General features: G+C 34.9%; 1 protein-coding gene across 1 annotated transcript; it reads left to right on the top strand.

The window, feature by feature from the left end:
• Positions 1-7,661: 7,661 nt before the first annotated feature.
• LOC127499681 (collagen and calcium-binding EGF domain-containing protein 1-like) lies at positions 7,662-16,398 on the top strand. Its single transcript, XM_051870154.1, has 11 exons — positions 7,662-7,909; positions 8,381-8,461; positions 12,284-12,336; positions 13,197-13,331; positions 13,419-13,556; positions 13,676-13,803; positions 13,870-13,990; positions 14,059-14,180; positions 14,453-14,488; positions 14,636-14,671; positions 15,568-16,398. The coding sequence occupies exons 2-11, from the start codon at positions 8,403-8,405 to the stop codon at positions 15,754-15,756; spliced, it is 1,017 nt and encodes a 338-aa protein (XP_051726114.1). The 5' UTR covers positions 7,662-7,909; positions 8,381-8,402; the 3' UTR covers positions 15,757-16,398.
• Positions 16,399-18,460: the final 2,062 nt, after the last annotated feature.

Raw genomic sequence — 18,460 nt, 5'->3', positions numbered from 1 at the left:
AATACTTTAGAATACTAATAAGTATGTAACACACACAAAAAAAGGTAAGTACAAGTTTTTCTCACAATTCTGACTTTTTTCTCAGAATTGCATGATATGAAGTTGCAATTGCGAGTTATAAAGTCCGAATTCTTGGATATAAACTCACAATTTCCCAGAAAAAAAGTCAGAATTGCAAGTTTTTAATCATGTAATTCTGACTTTATAACTTGCATTTACGAGTTTATATCTCCCAATTCTGACTTTTAAAGTTTAAATCTTGCAATTCTGAGAAAAAAGTTCAGAACTGTAAGATGCAAACTCGCAATTGCAAGGAAAAAAGTCAGAATTGTAAGATAAAAAGTTGCAATTACCATTTTTTACAGTTACAAGGGACTCACAAACAACTATTGCAAAACATGAAAACAAATTCAGTCATTTTGTCTTGTGGAATATATGTAAACATTTTATGTGAAATATCTTATTCAGGACAGTACTAAATAAAAATAACTTGCAATTTTTTTGATCCCTCTTATTTTGTTAAAATGATTAAAATATATTCTGCAAGGGGAATGAAACTTATGAGCAGAAATGTAGCTGATGCTTTTGCAGACGGTCAGAGTCAGAGAATCACCAATTGCTTTTTACATTAATTACCCGTCACAGTTTACATTAATGATTAAATTCAAAGTAATCACTTTGGTAATCTAAAATACTTTTCAAATGTAACTGTAATTTGATTACCACCCATTTAAAATGTAACTGTAATGAAATACAATTACTCAAATTTTGTATTTTAAATACGGAAATAAGTTACATGTATTTCGTTACTCCCCGACCCTGTATATATACTGTAAATATGATCACCATATTCATGAGCCATGACATTTACAATATATGGTACTCCAAAGAATACCATGGTACTTTTTACTACTCTTTTGTTAGTACAGTACCAGTCATCTGTCTATGAGTTAATGGTTGGTTTAAACACACAAGGACCTTCATCTATGACCACATACAGACATTTAGATGATTTAGAAATTCACCAGTGTTTTTCTCTGAGTTTTCCTTCTGGATTACATTACTCCGTCATTTTTATTTCCAGTCTAAAGCTTGAATGTTGTAAGCAAAATATTCCCTCCCACTAAACAGAACTCATATTCAGATCAAAACAAAATATGTTTAGTGTTTGAACCTTTTAAAAGATGTCATTTTAACATGTACATACATACAAGTTTGTGGTCGGTAAGATTATTTAATGTTTTTAAAGGTCTCTTCTGCTCATCAAGACTGCATTTATTTGTTAAAAAATACAGTAAAAAATGTGAAATATTATTACAATTTAAAATAGCTGTTTTCTATGTGAATATATAGTAAAATGTAATTTATTCCTGTGATCAAAGCTGAATTTTCAGCATCATTACTCCAGTCTTCAGTGTCACATGATCCTTCAGAAATCATTCTAATATGATGATTTGCTGCTCAATGCTCATATTTTTGCGGAAACCATCATACATTTTATTTTTCAGGATTCTTTGATGAATAGAAAGTTCAAAAGAACAGCATTTATTTGAAATAGAGTCTTTTGTAACATTATAAATGTCACTTTTGATCAATTTAATGCATCCTTGATTAATAAAAATATACATTTCTTTTAAAAAAGTGACTAAATGTTTGAATGCAGCAGGTTTATGAAAGCACATCTATGTTTACTGTGAGTTTTATCATTTCAGAGGCGGTACAGTGATGGATGTGAGGCGTAATGGATGGACATTACAGACAAACATCATCCGCTGTAATGGACATGAGTAATTTACTATCTGCCTGTAAGTCACATTATCAACAGAACGTGAGTGAATTCAGGTGTTTTTGTGACCTGCGTGTGTCTGAGATGTTTTGTTTGTGGGGAAATTTATGAAAAGATGTTCCTCATCTATAATACTTGAGATCATGAGAATGTGCCTCATTCCCTTTAGTTCCTTTTTAGATCGTTTGTGCTGTTTGTTAATCATCATTAGTACAAGTGCTGTTAGTGATGGGCTGTTTTTGACAAACATCATTCATGATGGATTTAAAACAGTCAGAAGTTACAGAAAAACAGCAGTCGAGTGTGAGAGCGGTTTTTATTCACAGCGTGGGAATTGTTTAATATTTCCTCTGGTTTTCATTTTATCATGGTCTAAGGAGCTTTCCCACTGCTTATTTAATCAGTAGAATAAATAAGGAAGGATGAATGGATAAATTAATAAATAATCTCATTATGTGGAGATGTTTTATGAAGTGCATTCAGTATCTGACAGTGTTTTTCCTCTTTCATCCAGAACCAGATCCTGGACCCGGCAATGGACATTCAGTTATATATAAAACTTTATATTTATAACCTGTTTTGATTATCAGTCAATCTTCCGCTTTTATTCAAACAGACTTAATATGTGACAGAGTTCACTAATAACTGATCGTGAGTAAACATTAACATATGATTATGGTCATATCATAATATCACATCACCGGTTTTACTTCCTGTTTTGTTGTAGCCACACACACACACACACACACACACACACACACACACACACACACACACACACACACACACACATGTTTGTTTTTTGTGAATTGTGGGGACATTCCATAGGCGTAATGGTTTTTATACTGTACAAACTGTATTTTCTATCACCTACTCCTAAATCGACCCATCACAGGAAACTGTGCACATTTTTACTTTCTCACAAAAACTCATTCTGTATGATTTATAAGCCTTTTGAAAAATGGGGACATGGAGTAATGTGCTCATAAGTCACCCTCTCCTTGTAATACCTATGTCATTATACAAACTTGTGTCCTGATATGTCACAAAAACACACACACATGATTGGCATAACATTTGGTGTTACCCACAATCTACAGTTTGTTCACACACACACAGCAGCTAAACCGACTGACTGTGAAGATGTTGTAGCGCCCCCTGCAGATCACTGATGATACAGCACTATGTAATATGTGGATTTAGAAGTGCTTGTTTTGTAGATTCTGTATGTGAGATCTCACAGGAAACAGAGAGGAAGCCTAAAGTCTTCAGATGAACATGTAAAGCGGCATCTGTTCATCTCTATCCATCGGTGATTTCAAATGTTTCTCTCTCGTTAGTGCTCATAAACACGACTCGTTAAAGACTGCAGCTTCGTTCTGTAGCTTGTGGTCCAATTTGTTTCATATCCATCTGAATTCCTTCATTTCTCATTAACTCACTGAACTTACACAGCGAGGACGGTTTGTTAAGGATAGTTTACTGCTTTTCTTTGGCATGTTAGTGACACATACGGTCTAAAAGTGATGATTTTCGTCTTGTTTTCCAGTACAAATATCTAAACATTCTTAAATCAAGAGAGAAGCGAAATGACTGAAGATATTAAGTCTTGTTTACTGAAAAATTGATCAATTTTAAGTGAGTTTGTGCTTAAAACAAGAACAAATATCTGCCGATGGAGTCTTGTTTTCACTTTGAATTAAGTTGATTTGACTCCACTGGCAGATATTTGTTCTTGTTTTAAGCACAAACTCAACTTTAATACAGTTAGAGGAATTAATAACACATGCAGCAAATTGTTTTCTGGAGAACAGAAATCTTATATATTGTTTATCACAATAAAACTAATTAATTCTCCTCATTTAATTGTAAAAGAACACAGACTGATCGTGTGCAGATGGGTTCGTTCTCTCCCTCTGTGACTTTATCCATTAAATTCTCTGTAAATTCTTTAGAAGTTCATTTGTGGCCCTATAAATGTTTTTATAGGTGTGTCATGAATTTTGTGCGCATTTTGTGTTTAACTCTCTCCAGACTTAAAACAAACAGAAGAATATTCTGTGTTGGTTCAGATGTATTGCATCTGTTGATGAGTAAATAGGCTTAAAAAATCATTTTAAAATAACATTTGATATTTCATTTAGCATTTCACATTAAACAGAGTTAAATCCATAGAAACTGCACACAGATGTTTTCTGTGAATGATATAAAGCACAGACTAATCAAGCTGTGATGTTTTAAACAACTCTGATATATTAAGGACATTAATGATGTTCTTCTCACAATAACTGCTTTGCTAAGAGAGTCCAGATATTCTGTATATCACATATGATCATCTCAGGCTCTTCTGCATGAGGTAAAGCATGACAAGCACTAATCTGAGTGAAATAAACTCCATCTATTAAGTGTAAAGTGACGCTAGAGCACAATATAGACTTTCTAATGCGTGTGTATATATATATATATATATATATATATATATATATATATATATATATATATATATATATATTGAGATTTACAGTATCTCACAGAAGTGAGTACACCCCTCACATTTTTGTATTATATCTTTTCATGTGACAACACTGAAGAAATGACACTTTGCTACAATGTAAAGTAGTGAGAGTACAGCTTGTATAACAGTGTAAATTTGCTGTCCCCTCAAAATAACTCAACACACAGACATTAATGTCTAAACCGCTGGACACAAAAGTGAGTACACCCCTAAGTGAAAATGTCCAAATTGGGCCCAATCAGCCATTTTCTCTCCCCAGTGTCATGTGACTCGTTAGTGTTACAAGGTCTCAGGTGTGAATGGGGAGCAGGTGTGTTAAATTTGGTGTTATCGCTCTCACTCTCTCATACTGGTCACTGGAAGTTCAACATGGCACCTCATGGCAAAGAACCCTCTGAGGATCTGAAGAAAAGAATTGTTGCTCTACATAAAGATGGCGTAGGCTATAAGAAGACTGCCAAGACCCTGAAACTGAGCTGCAGCACAGTGGCCAAGACCATACAGCGGTTTAACAGGACAGGTTCCACTCAGAACAGGCCTCGCCATGGTCGACCAAAGAAGTTGAGTGCACGTGGTCAGCGTCATATCCAGAGGTTGTGTTTGGGAAATAGACGTATGAGTGCTGCAGAGGTTGAAGGGGTGAAGGGTCAGCCTGTCAGTGCTCAGACCATACGCCAAACACTGCATCAAATTGGTCTGCATGGCTGTCGTCCCAGAAGGACTAAAGATGATGCACTAGAAAACCCGCAAACAGTTTGCTGAAGACAAGCCGACTAAGGAACCATGTCCTTGAGACCAAGATAAACTTATTTGGTTCAGATGGTGTCAAGCAGTGTGGCGGCAACCAGGTGAGGAGTACAAAGACAAGTGTGTCTTGCCTACAGTCAAGCATGGTGGTGGGAGTGTCATGGTCTGGGGCTGCATGAGTGCTGGGGAGCTACAGTTCATTGAGGGAACCATGAATGAGCAGAGCATGATCCCCTCCCTTCGGAGACTGGGCCGCAGGGCAGTATTCCAACATGATAACGACCCCAAACACACCTCCAAGACGACCACTGCCTTGCTAAAGAAGCTGAGGGTACCTAAACCCTATTGAGCATCTGTGGGACATCCTCAAACAGAAGGTGGAGGAGCGCAAGGTCTCTAACATCCACCAGCTCCGTGATGTCGTCATGGAGGAGTGGAAGAGGACTCCAGTGGAAACCTGTGAAGCTCTGGTGAACTCCATGCCCAAGAGGGTTAAGGCAGTGCTGGAAAATAACGGCGGCCACACAAAATATTGACACTTTGGGCCCAATTTGGACATTTTCACTTAGGGGTGTACTCACTTTTGTGGCCAGTGGTTTAGACATTAATGTCTGTGTGTTGAGTTATTTTGAGGGGACAGCAAATTTACACTGTTATACAAGCTGTACACTCACTACTTTACATTGTAGCAAAGTGTCATTTCTTCAGTGTTGTCACATGAAAAGATATAATACAAAAATGTGAGGGGTGTACTCACTTCTGTGAGATACTGTAACTGGCCTGAACCACTGGCTCTGAGTTATATCACAAATCACCTGAAAATAGATCAATGCAGAGCTTTATTTCCTAGTAGTTACTCTAAATATATAAATCAGTATATAATACAGTATAGGCCTTTTTATCAGTGATTTTCTACAGGTTTTAAAGAAATCAAAAACAGATGGAATGTATGAGGAACATCACAGCTGACAGAAGTGTGTTCTGAGAATGTTTTGCTAATTCGGAATGTTTTCTGAACATTCCGTTTTTTTAACGTTTTTTCTTGGTTGTGTGAACGTTAAGGGAACGTTCCATTTTGCAAACATTATTGGAATGTTACTTTTGAACATTCTGAAGCGATTAGTAACACTTAAAAGTGTTAGACGAACATCCAACTAAGATATTAAGTCTTGCTAATATCTGAAAACTATCAAAATTAGTTAAAACAAGACAAATATCTGCCAGTGGAGTCAGAAAAATAAAGTTAATTCAAGAGGAAAACGAACAGATATTTGTTTGTTTTAAAAATTTCTCAGAAAACAAGACTTGTTCTCTTTTTAGTTTCACATATCAAGTAAATGTATCTTGATTTAAGTGCTGGAAAACAAGACAGAAACACTGAGGAAGAACATCTCTACTTTAAATCTCACATATTAAAAGTTCTTGACTCAAATGTATTTAGAATATGAATGTAGAAAATATGATTTATAAATAGTTTTGGTTACACTTTATTTCAATGGTCCACTTTAGACATTTACTGACTTTGCAACTTCATGTAAACTAACTCTACTAACCTTAACCTACAGTTTACTAATACTCTCATGAGAGTTAGTTTACATGGAGGTGCAAAGTTACTAAAAAATGGACCTTTGAAATAAGCATATATTTCCCAGTAATGTGTCAGTATGTTGAATCACATCCGTCATCAGCGGATCCTGACAAACAGAAGAAAGCTTTCAGATGGATAACGTGGGAACTGTTCGGATCGGGCTTGTGCGGTCAGCAGTAATGAACCAAAATCTCTCTCTGTGGCTGTTTAATATGTATTTTATGAATCATTTTATACCAGTGGGAATGAGTTTGGTGTGGGGGTGTTTGTGAGGTTTGGGGTGCTGGTTTAGGTTTGGGTTTGGGAGGGTTACTCTCAAAAATATTCATTTGTCATGAGCAGAAGCATGTGTTTCCACAGCGTCCATCAGGAGACGGTTAAAGCCTTTGTTTAGAAGAGGACAATAACTGATATAATCTGACCATATTATATAACTTACTGAAGAACATCGAAACCAACAAGCAAACTAAAGTGTCCTAAAAGCCTAAACTCTTTTAAACCTCTTTGACCCACAAACACTGATTTCATCAGTCCTGACAACATTTATAATGTGCATCTCTATATATATTTTTCATATTTCTTTGATATTTCCAAGAGGGTAAATCTGTTATATCCATCAAGACTACAAATGAACTGATCATATTGTTGATATGTAATCAATTTGCTTTAAAAAGCTCCAGGATGAAGGTGAATATGATGCCTTTAAAAAAATAATTTAATAATAAATAGCTGAACATTAACTATCATTAGTGCAATAATATGATGTCATTTAACTGATTTTAATCAAGTAAAAAAAAATCATTTAATATAGCAGTATTAAGAACAAACCTAACCAATGATTGATGATTTTTATTTTTATAGTGAGGCAAACTAGAAATATTTGTGTGATTTTAATGCTGTTTTTTGCTGTTCTGAATTATTATCAGGATCTTTATATCATATGTTATTGTTTAAATGCAAATTAGGTACTGAATTATTAATGAGCTGCACAGTGTTAAGGTGCGTGGAAGAGGCGGAGCTTCATCTGTCATGTTTTCTGTGTGGATTAATGCGCGCTTCAGTGCGTAGAGAGTTTGCCGCGGGAGCGCGCGCGCGCACTGCTGTGAGTTTGCTGGATTGAACATGTTTTTTGTTTATTTGATGAAGTTCTGCAGTCTCGTGAGACGCGTGGAATCACCGTGACAGTGAGATGACGCGACTTTTGCGCGCGGCCGTTTGGCGTCTTGTGCGTGTTTTTGTGGACGTGCGGCGTGAACGCGTCTGACGCCTCGCAGTGAGTGTTTCTCATCTGTGCCTGTCACATCTCTGGATAAAATCTCATTTGCATTAACCTTAACTAACATGAACTAACAATGAGCAATGCAGCATTTATTAATGTTGAAAATGTTCACAATGAACTCATTTCAACTGATGCAGCTTTTGATTTTAATAATGTTTTAGTAAATGTTGAGATTAATAACTGCTGTAGAAGTGTAAAAGTGTTACTGATGATCCAAGTTGATTTAAAGCGAAATGATTCGATTCTTCAGTTCAAGTATCATTTCATTATTATGAGAGACATTAATACTCACAAAAATGCTTTGATGGATTTAATGAAAGTCTTTCCATCAGTAAAGCTGTTATTTTCACTCTTAACATCTTATAACCTGCTTTTCTCTGTCATGCATTACAATGTTAGTAGGATGCAAAAAAAAAAACACAAATATCATCTGATTTTCTGTGCGTGTCTCTGTTTCTCCTGCAGAGAGGATTGTCCGGAGAATAAGATGCTGACCGTGGAGTATCCGTGTTTGAGAGCCGGAGGTCAGAGAAGCGTCTGTCTCAGGTACACGTCACTGTCACATGATTCACACATCATCACACATTCATATGTGGATGTTTTGGATTCTTTATCACATGTACATCATTGTTTTGGATGTTACAAACTCTTTCAGTTCTCAGTTTCACTGTAAGTCAGTGAAACTTTTCAAAACACTGATCTGCCTGACATGACAACCAATCACGTGAGTGTGGGGCGGGGCTATCTGTCTGACTGACCAGTGGCAGAGAGAGACAGTTACTTTTGTTTATAGTAGAATTGAATCTGTTTCATGATGAACGTTGCAGGATCGACGCTGTTATTGAACTAAACTGAATCAACATTGAACTGAATTGCGCTGACACTGTTGACTGTAGTCATTTCATAATTGATGAATCTTGCAACACTTTTTTTATTTCTGTGAAGCTGCTTTTAAATCTGTATAAAGCGCTGTAGAAATGAAGCTGACTTGAATTAAAGCTCCAGTTCGTGGGATTTGAACTTTCAACATTTGGTTCCCAGGCAGTGAGTGTGAGAACAGTGCTAACGTGACTGTGTGTGACATGCATTGGTGCGTTTGGCTTTATGGATGATCATGTGACTCTCGATTATGTGACTCTCAGCCAGGCACAGGGAAATTAAAGAGCCATTTGTGAGAATCATATTAAACTGATTTAATGAATTAGTACACTGATGATAGTGACTGTAGAAGTTCATATATATAGATATTCAGAGTAATGATGTACTTTCCATATGAGAGTCAAAACTCTTTCACAACCCTGTGATTGTTCACTGACAAACTGCTGAAATATTGTGGTTTGTGTCTCATTGCTGGTCTAAAAGTTTGCAGAGGAACTGCCAAACCAGCGTCTGGACTGACAGGCATGTCGTAGGTATTATTTCTGAGGTTATTAAGAAGTGGAAAAGTTCAGAACACAAGACCGAAACAGAGACTCCATGTGGATGGTGTTACGACCCGGTCTGGGGTGAGACCGCAGTGTTATTCTGTGTAGTAATTCATACATGAACGATTCCTCAGATCATGTGTGCTTTTAGCGGAAAACAATCCAAATATTTAGAAATCAAGAAGTGATTCAGAAGTTTGGAATAATTAAGACTTTTAATGTTTTTAAAAATAAGTCTCTTCTGCTCACCAAGGCTGCATTTATTTGATCAAAAATACAGTAAAAATTGTGATACATTATTACAATTTATAATAAATGTTCTCTATGTGAATATATAGTAAAGTGTAATTTATTTCTGTGATCAAAGCTGAATTTATTTGAATACAAATACAGTAAAAATCACAAAATATTTAAAACAGCTGTTTTCTATGTGAATATATAGTAAAGTGTAATTTATTCCTGTGATCAAAGCTGAATTTATTTAATTAAAAATACTGTAAAAAAAAAAATATATATATTATTACAATGTAAATCAGCTGTTTTCTATGTGAATATATAGTAAAATATAATTTATTCCTGTGATCAAAGCTGAATTTTCAGCATCATTACTCCAGTCTTCAGTGTCACATGATCCTTCAGAAATCACTCTAATATGATGATTTGATGATCAATTATTATTGGTGCTTATTTATTAATAATGGTTCTTATTATTATCAGTATTGAAAACATTTTTTTTTAAAACATTCAGCTTTGATCACAGGAGTAAATTACATTTTACTATATATTCACACAGAAAACAGATGTTTTAAATTATAGTAATACTAAGTGATTTTTACTGTATTTTTAATCAAATAAATTCAGCTTTGATCACAGGAATATATTACACTTTACTATATATTTACATAGAAAACAGCTATTTTAAATTGTAATAATATTTAGTGATTTTTACTGTATTTTAAATTAAATTCAACTTTGATCACAGTAATAAATTACATTTTACTATATATTCACACAGAAAACAGCTATTTTACATTACAATAATATTTCACATTTTTACTGTATTTTTGATCAAATAAATTCAGCTTTGATCACAAGAACAAATTACATTTTACTATATATTCAGATAAAAAAACAGCTATTTTAAATTGTAATAATATTTTGTGATTTTTACTATATTTTTAATCAAATAAATTCAGGTTTGATCACAAGAATAAATTACATTTTACAATATATTCACATAGAAAACAGCTATTTTAAATTGTAATAATATTTAGTGATTTTTACTGTATTTTAAATTAAATTCAACTTTGAGCACAGGAATAAATTACATTTTACTATATATTCATATAGAAAACAGCTATTTTACATTACAATAATATTTCACATTTTTACTGTATTTTTAATCAAATAAATTCAGCTTTGATCACAGAAATAAATTACATATTTCAATATATTCACATAGAAAACAGCTATTTTAAATTGTAATAATATTTTGTGATTTTTACTGTATTTTTAATCAAATAAATTCAGCATTGATCACAGAAATAAATTACAGTTTACAATATGCTCACATAGAAAACAGATTTTTACTGTATTTTTAATCAAATAAATGCAGCTTTGGTGAGCAGAAGAGACTCTTTCAAAAACATTAAAAAAATCTTAATCATCCCAAACCTTTGAAAAGCAAAACAATATTTGTTTTCTGAGAAATGTATCAAAATAAAGTGAGTTTATGCTTAAAACAGAAAAAAAAAAAATCTGCCAGTGGGGTCAGAAAAATCCACTTTAATGCTTTAACACCTCGATTGTTTCTCCTAAACCCCAGTGAGATGAATGGAGATCAAATGGAGGTTTTTGTGGCTTCTCAGTTTGACTGTTTCTCATTGGCAGCATGTTCTCAGCAGTGAACGGAGGCGTGAGCTCCTTCAGATCTGTGTGAACCCAAGCTTTAGGCTCCCGGCAGGAGATCCGACTGTAAATCCTGCGAGAGGAAGTGTCCGCTCGTGATCACAGCTGCCGCGATTGCAGTGCTTTATGGGATATCTGCTGGTGCTCTGAGTTCTAGAGGTGTGACTGAAGAACAAACGCTTCAAGTGTGACGAGAGACAAACTCTCAGCGCATTCATCTGGGGTTACATTTGGTCTGTCTGCATTGAAATAGAAATAGAAATTGCACTTTAGGTCTGACTGAGACGCTCTCATTTCTTATGATGCGTGTGTGTGTGTGTGTGTGTGTGTGGGTGGGTGTGTGTTGAGCACAAAATTGTGACCAGAAGTGAGCTAAATCTGACACGACGTCCTCAAAAGTAAAATGATTCATAATATTAAGTAAATAATATTTAGTTTTTTCTTTTTAGGTTTTGGTTGTCTGCAGTCATTATAATTATCTATTCAAACAACAGTAGATGTGTGTTGGGAGAGGTTAGATTCCTAAAGCAGCAGCAGAGGTCAGGAGGTCAAGGGTCACAGGAACAGATTTGATGTTGATGACACAAACGTCCTGACAGTCAGAGCTCGTCATGTGTGCGTGTTCTGGTTCTGATGAGGATGTTCTCAGGCTGTGTGTGAACAACATCAGCTGTAGAAATAAACCTGCGAACGGACAGATGAAGTGTGGGATGGAGTGATGAAGAGAGGAAAGACAGTCTCTTGAGTCTGGTTGCTAGACGAGTGTTGAGAAAATAAACACACACACAGATGTGTTTCAATCTGACACACACTTTCACTTTCAGACTGAAGCATATTTTGATGGACTGTGATGTTAAACTCCTCCAGGACTCTTCACCGCTCGCTCGAGACTCTGACGCCAGATTTGAGTTTAGATTATCAAAAAAAACCTTTTGTACATTTTGTATTTATTCATTCATTCATTTTCCTATTTATTTATGAATTATTTTTCTGTTAATTAGTGAATTGTACTGTGTTGTTGATTGTGTGTCTGCAGGAGGAAGTGCTGTGAAGGCTTCAGGTTTGTGATGGGTCAGTGTGTGCCAGAAAGTAGGTAAAACCTTCAGCTCATCTGTTATATTGGAAAACAATCAGTCATTATACATGTCTGAAATATGTATTTGGTTTTTTGCATGACGAAGAGTTTTATTACGAGACTAGTTCACCCAGAAATTATCATTCTGACATTGATTTATTTATTTATTTTATTTGTTTTTATTTTATATATTACCTTTTTTTTATTAATCTTATTTGTTTGTATTTATTATGTATTATTTTTTGTTTATTTATACAATTTTATTTATTTCGTTTTTATTTACATTTATTTATTTTTATTTTTATATTTTTATTTAATTTATTTTATTTGTTTATTACTTTTATTTATTTGTATTTATTTGTTTATTTTTATTTTTGATTTATTAATTTGTTTATTAGTATTACTTACATTATTTATTTTATTTATTTTTTTAAATTTACATTTATTTCTTTTATTTGCTTATTTAGTCATCTTATTTATTTGTATTTATTTATTGTTTATTTGTATTTCTTTATTTTATTTTTTATGTATTTTATATATTTTAATTATTTATTTATTTACATTTTATATATATTTTATTTGTTTTTATTTTTTATATTTACATATATTTATTTTGTTTGTTTATTTATTTTTATTTCCTTATTTCCTATTGAATTAGGAACTTTCTCCTATATCCACCACTGAGAACAAGATCAGGAATATTTTTGGTCTGTTTTTATTAAAAAGACATTATAAATGTGTGAATGATTATATTTGTGTGCTGAATGTGAATTGTCCACAGTTCACTAACATACAGATGAACTAAAAGCATAAAGTGTGATCTTTTGGTGTCATAATAACTAAAGTAAAACCTGATGAAGTGTGTGTGCCGCAGGTCTGGACGTGTGCGCCGGCTCTCCCTGTGAGCAGCAGTGCACGGATAACTTTGGTCGAGTGTTGTGCACGTGTTACGAGGGTTACCGTTTCGACCGAGAGAGACATCGCCAACACCAGCATCCATACTGCATAGGTTAGTACTGTAGGTCACGTGTTTACAGCATGCTGTGTTCAAACACACACAGTCACCTCTCTCTCTCTCTCTCTCGCTGTGGTCCAGATGTAGATGAGTGTGAGGAGTCAAACAGCAGTGTGTGTGAACATGTGTGTGAAAACACTCCTGGAAGTTTCCGCTGCAGCTGTAATGCTGGATTCACACTGACAGCAGATCAGCGCTCCTGTGAACCCGTACACAACCGTGAGTCTGAGTGTTTGTTGAGTGTTTTTCAGTTTTTTTCTTATTCTTCACCCCGTATTAAATGAGTGCAGTCAGTGTGTGTGATGTGTGTGAGTGATCCGTGTGTCTCTGTGTCTCAGTGAACTCCTCCGTCAAGTCTGACACTCAGATGAGCTCTGGATCCTGTTCTCTCAGCTGTCAGGACTTCATGAACATGAGGAGCAGTTTACTGCAGATCAAACTGCTGCTGGGACACACACCTGCACAGGTAACACATACACACACACACTACACACACACACCTGATAAGCTCACACACATCTCATCTGTGTAGGGATCGTCTCCCATTCTGGAAAACAACAGCCATAAACCGGCTCATGGGAGAACAGGGAAAAATCCTGATATTCACACCGTCACTGGACCAGCAGGACCTCCAGGACCTCCTGGACTGCCAGGTAAACACACACACACACACAATAAATATATTATATTATATTATTAAATGATATTCATCATGTTTTAGGTGAGCGGGGTGAGAAGGGAGAGCAAGGGCCGTCGGGACCCCAGGGGCCCAGAGGAGACATGGGTCCGATGGGGCCTCAACCTGATCTGGAGCACATAAAGACGGGCAGACGGGGACCGGTGGTAAAAACACTCTCAAATCCCAACAGAATCACAGAGGATTTATTACAGACACTGAATGCTTCATATTCTCACTGTACTTCATGATAGATGAGAAGAACATCTGCCTGTTTTAACCCTGTAATATTTGATACGATATTCTCACTATATGAGTCATAAAAGCCTGATGTATCGAATATGACGAACAGATGTGCAGGCATTTTGTTGTCTAGCGATTCAATAAACAATCAAACAAAATTCTGATGTTTGATGAATGTTTTCCTGTGTCTGTTTAGGGAGCTCCAGGAGCACCGGGTAAAGACGGACAGAAGGCACGTGTCTCACTTTACGTAAATGAACACCATATTGAACTATGATGGCAGTTTACTGTTATTTATGATTTATTACACCATCTGAGTGCTGTGCTTGATGTAGAAACAATATGAATCAGATGAATAGTGATTTATGAATCTATACAGGGTGACAGAGGGTTTCCTGGACCGAGAGGATCTCCGGTAAGTTCCTCACGGCACTGGATTAAAATATTATTTATTATATTAAATATGTATTATAATATTAAATATTTGTGCAGCAGCTCTGTGTCCTCAGTCAGGGTTTATTCTAAGCCTAAATATTAACTTCTGAAATCAATTGAGCCTGAAGTTAAAGTTTTAGTAATTCTGTTATTACATTATATTATATTTTTATATATTTAATAGTTTTTATTTTGTTTTTTTTATATTTTTATTTATTAAATTTAGTTTTTATTAATAGTTTGAATTGGTTTTTATTTTTATATTTTCTGTTTTTATTTGAATTTTTGTTAAAGTTCTAGTAATTTTGTGTATATATAATGTTATATTATTATATTAAATTATTATATATTTAAATATTTTATATATTTAATAGTTTTTATTGATTTTTATTTCATTGCATTGTTAAACTAAAAGTTCATGTTTGTTTATTATTTTATTTCAGTTTACTTTTTATTAATAGTTTGAATTGGTTTTTTATATATTTTCTGTTTTCATTTTAATTTTGTTTGTGTTTTTTACATTTTTATTAATTTTATAAAGTAAATATATAAAGGATATTTAGATTTAGATATTGTATAATTTTATATATTTAATAGTTTTCATTAATTTTAGTTATTTTAGTACATCTTAAACTAAATAAAAATGAGAAATGTTTTCTTGGCAACTTGCTGAAATAACTTTTTTTTTTTTTTTGTAATATTTTATTTTATTTCAGTTAACATTTTACTGCACAGTGACTATCATTCATACAGAACCAAAGAATCAGACCTGAACTTGAACACTAATAATTCTGCTGCTGCTGGACAAACACTCAGAAAATGTGAATCCAGTTCTGAAGTGAAATAAAAGTACTGAAATCTCTCTGTCCTCTTCAGGGGCCTCCAGGGTCGTTCGACTTCCTGTTACTGATGATGGCAGATATCCGTCATGACATCGTCGAGCTGCAGGAGCGCGTGTTTGGGAAGAGGCGTGGCCTTTCAGTGGACACGCCCATTCTTTCCAGCGGAGAGGCGGAGCTTGAGGACTGGGCGTCAGGACAGGGAGAGCTGATGCCGAACACGTGAGCGAATCAGACTTCGACACTAAACCAGCTGAAGAACCTGAACAGGTGGATGACTGAGAGTTTCACATCATCAGACACTTCAGATAACGACATTTTAAACATCACTTTAAATGACATGCATAATGAACGCTTTACCTAAAAGACTATAAGATGATGCTTGAAAGACTGAGAAGGAACTGAAATTGTGTTGAAAAGGGAGTAGAGATGTGAATAACACACTACCATACTCCTCTTTTTACAGTGCACAGTATGTACACTCATTTCTGTATTACAGTCTACATTTGCTCACTGTGTGAGATTGTTTATGCTCAACTTCACCTTCCATTTCCTGTGTGACAAATGAACTGAACTCTCTCTTGACTCATTTTTTTGATTAGACTTGCAAAATTTCAGACTCAAAAACTCGATTAAAAATTCAAATATTGTTGCATACTGCTTTGCATGCTATTTTTTTTAAACCGTACACTAGTACTCAATTTGGAGCACAGCCAGAGCTGATATAAGTGAAATACACATGAGAAGAACTGAAATGAATTTAAAGTCAGCATGAAACAGACGTTGAGCTCGTCTTTTCTTCTCTATTGTGACACATATCTGAGTGAAACACTTCTCAAACAAGAATAAATGTAGGGCGGGGCTTGATTTTGTCTTTGTGGAATTGATTGGATGGTTGTGGTTTGCTATTGGTGGATCTCATGTGAGTGACAGGTTCCCCTGAACAACAGGACAGGTTTTCATGCTTAAAATGTTCATTATTTTCCCCATATTCTCCATTGCAACATGCTAACAACATGCTAAATCATGCTAACAACATGCTAAATCATTCTAGAAACATGTTAAATCATGCTAACAATATTCTAATCTTGCTAACGACATGCTAGCAATGTTAAATCATGTTAACAACATGTTACATACTAAGTCTTGTTAGCAACATGCTAAGTCATGATAGCAACATATTAAATCATGTTGGCAACATGCTTAATCATGTTAACAACCTGCTAAATTATGTTAGCAGCATGTTAGCAATGTGCTAAATCATGCTACAAACATATTAGCAATGTGTTAAATCATTCTATCAACATGTTAAATCGTGTTAACCATGTTCTAATCTTGTTAGCGAAATGCTAGTAATGTTAAGTCATGTTAACAACATGCTAAGTCATAATAGCAACATGTTAAATCATGCTGGCAACATGCTTAATCATGTTAGCAATGTTCTAAATCATGCTAGCAACATGTTTATCATGCTAGCAATGATGCTAAATTATGGTAGCAACATGTTAGCAATGTGCTAAATCATGCTAATCATGCTAGAAACATGTTAGCAATGTGCTAAATCATGCTAATCATGCTAGAAACATGTTAGCGATGTGTTAAATCATTCTATCAACATGTTAAATCGTGTTAACAATGTTTTAATCTTGTTAGCGAAATGCTAGTAATGTTAAATCATGTTAGGAACATGTTACATGCTATGTCATGTTAGCAAAATGTTAAATCATGCTGGCAACATGCTTAATCATGTTAGCAATGTTCTAAATTATGCTAGCAACATGCTTATCATGCTAGCAACTTGTTAAAACATGTTAGAAACATGCTAAAACACCTTATCTATCTATCTGTGCTGTATATCCGAATGAAACACTTCTGGAGCAAGAACAAATGTAGGGCGGGGCTTGATTTTGTCTGTGGGGAATTGATCGGATGGTTGTGGTTTGCTATTGGTGGATCTCATGTGAGTGACAGGTTGCCCTCATGCTTGAATGTTCATTATTTTACCCGTATTCTCCATTGCAAAATGCTAACAACATGCTAAATCATGCTAACAAAATGCTAATCATGCTAAAAATATGTTAGCAATGTGTTAAATCATGTTAACAATGTTCTAATCTTGTCAATGTTACATGTTAAATCATGTTAGCCAACATGCTAAGTCATAATAGCAACATGTTAAATCATGCTAGCAACATGCTTATCATTCTAGCAATGTTCAATTATGTTAGCAACATGTTAACAATGTGTTAAATCATGCTAACAACATGTTAAATCATGCTAGCAACTTGTTAAAACATGTTAGAAACATGCTAAAACACACTATCTATCTATCTGTGCCGTATATCAGACTGAAACGCCTCTCAAACAAGAACAAATGTAGGGCGGGGCTTGATTTTGTCTGTGGGGAATTGATTGGATGGTTGTGGTTTGCTATTGGTGGATCTCATGTGAGTGACAGGTTGCCCCGAACAACAGGACAGGTTTTCCTGCTTGAATGTTGATTATTTTCCTCATATTCTCCATTGTTCAGCTCCTCTCTTCCCAGTCTGTCAGTAACGCTCTGTTTAGTTCCTGTCTCTATGAAGCCCCTCCTTCTGAAAAGCACAATGTGCTCTGATTGGTCGGTTGGAGCAGAGTGTTGTGATTGGTGTTTGGGAAATGTCCCACCCTTACTATAACCAGCAGTTTCAACACACTACTAACTAACTCAACCAGGCCCCGCCCCTTTATTCTGCGAATGAATTATTTAAATGAGGAATATTGTGAAGAAAACTCAAGATGGAGGCGTTTCAGGGAGTTCAGAAAACACTGACACTGATATAAAGAAGAACTCCTGCCTTTTTCATGCTTAAACAGCAGCATTACATGGAAGAAAGCATCAGATTGGCTTATTAATACAGTAAAGCTGTGTGTGTGTGTGTGTGTCTTGG

Source organism: Ctenopharyngodon idella, chromosome 18, assembly GCF_019924925.1.
Source record: "Ctenopharyngodon idella isolate HZGC_01 chromosome 18, HZGC01, whole genome shotgun sequence".
Classification (NCBI taxonomy): Eukaryota; Metazoa; Chordata; class Actinopteri; order Cypriniformes; family Xenocyprididae; genus Ctenopharyngodon; species Ctenopharyngodon idella.
The sequence above is the reverse complement of the archived record's forward strand: the minus strand, read 5'-3'. Positions and strand labels throughout refer to the sequence as shown.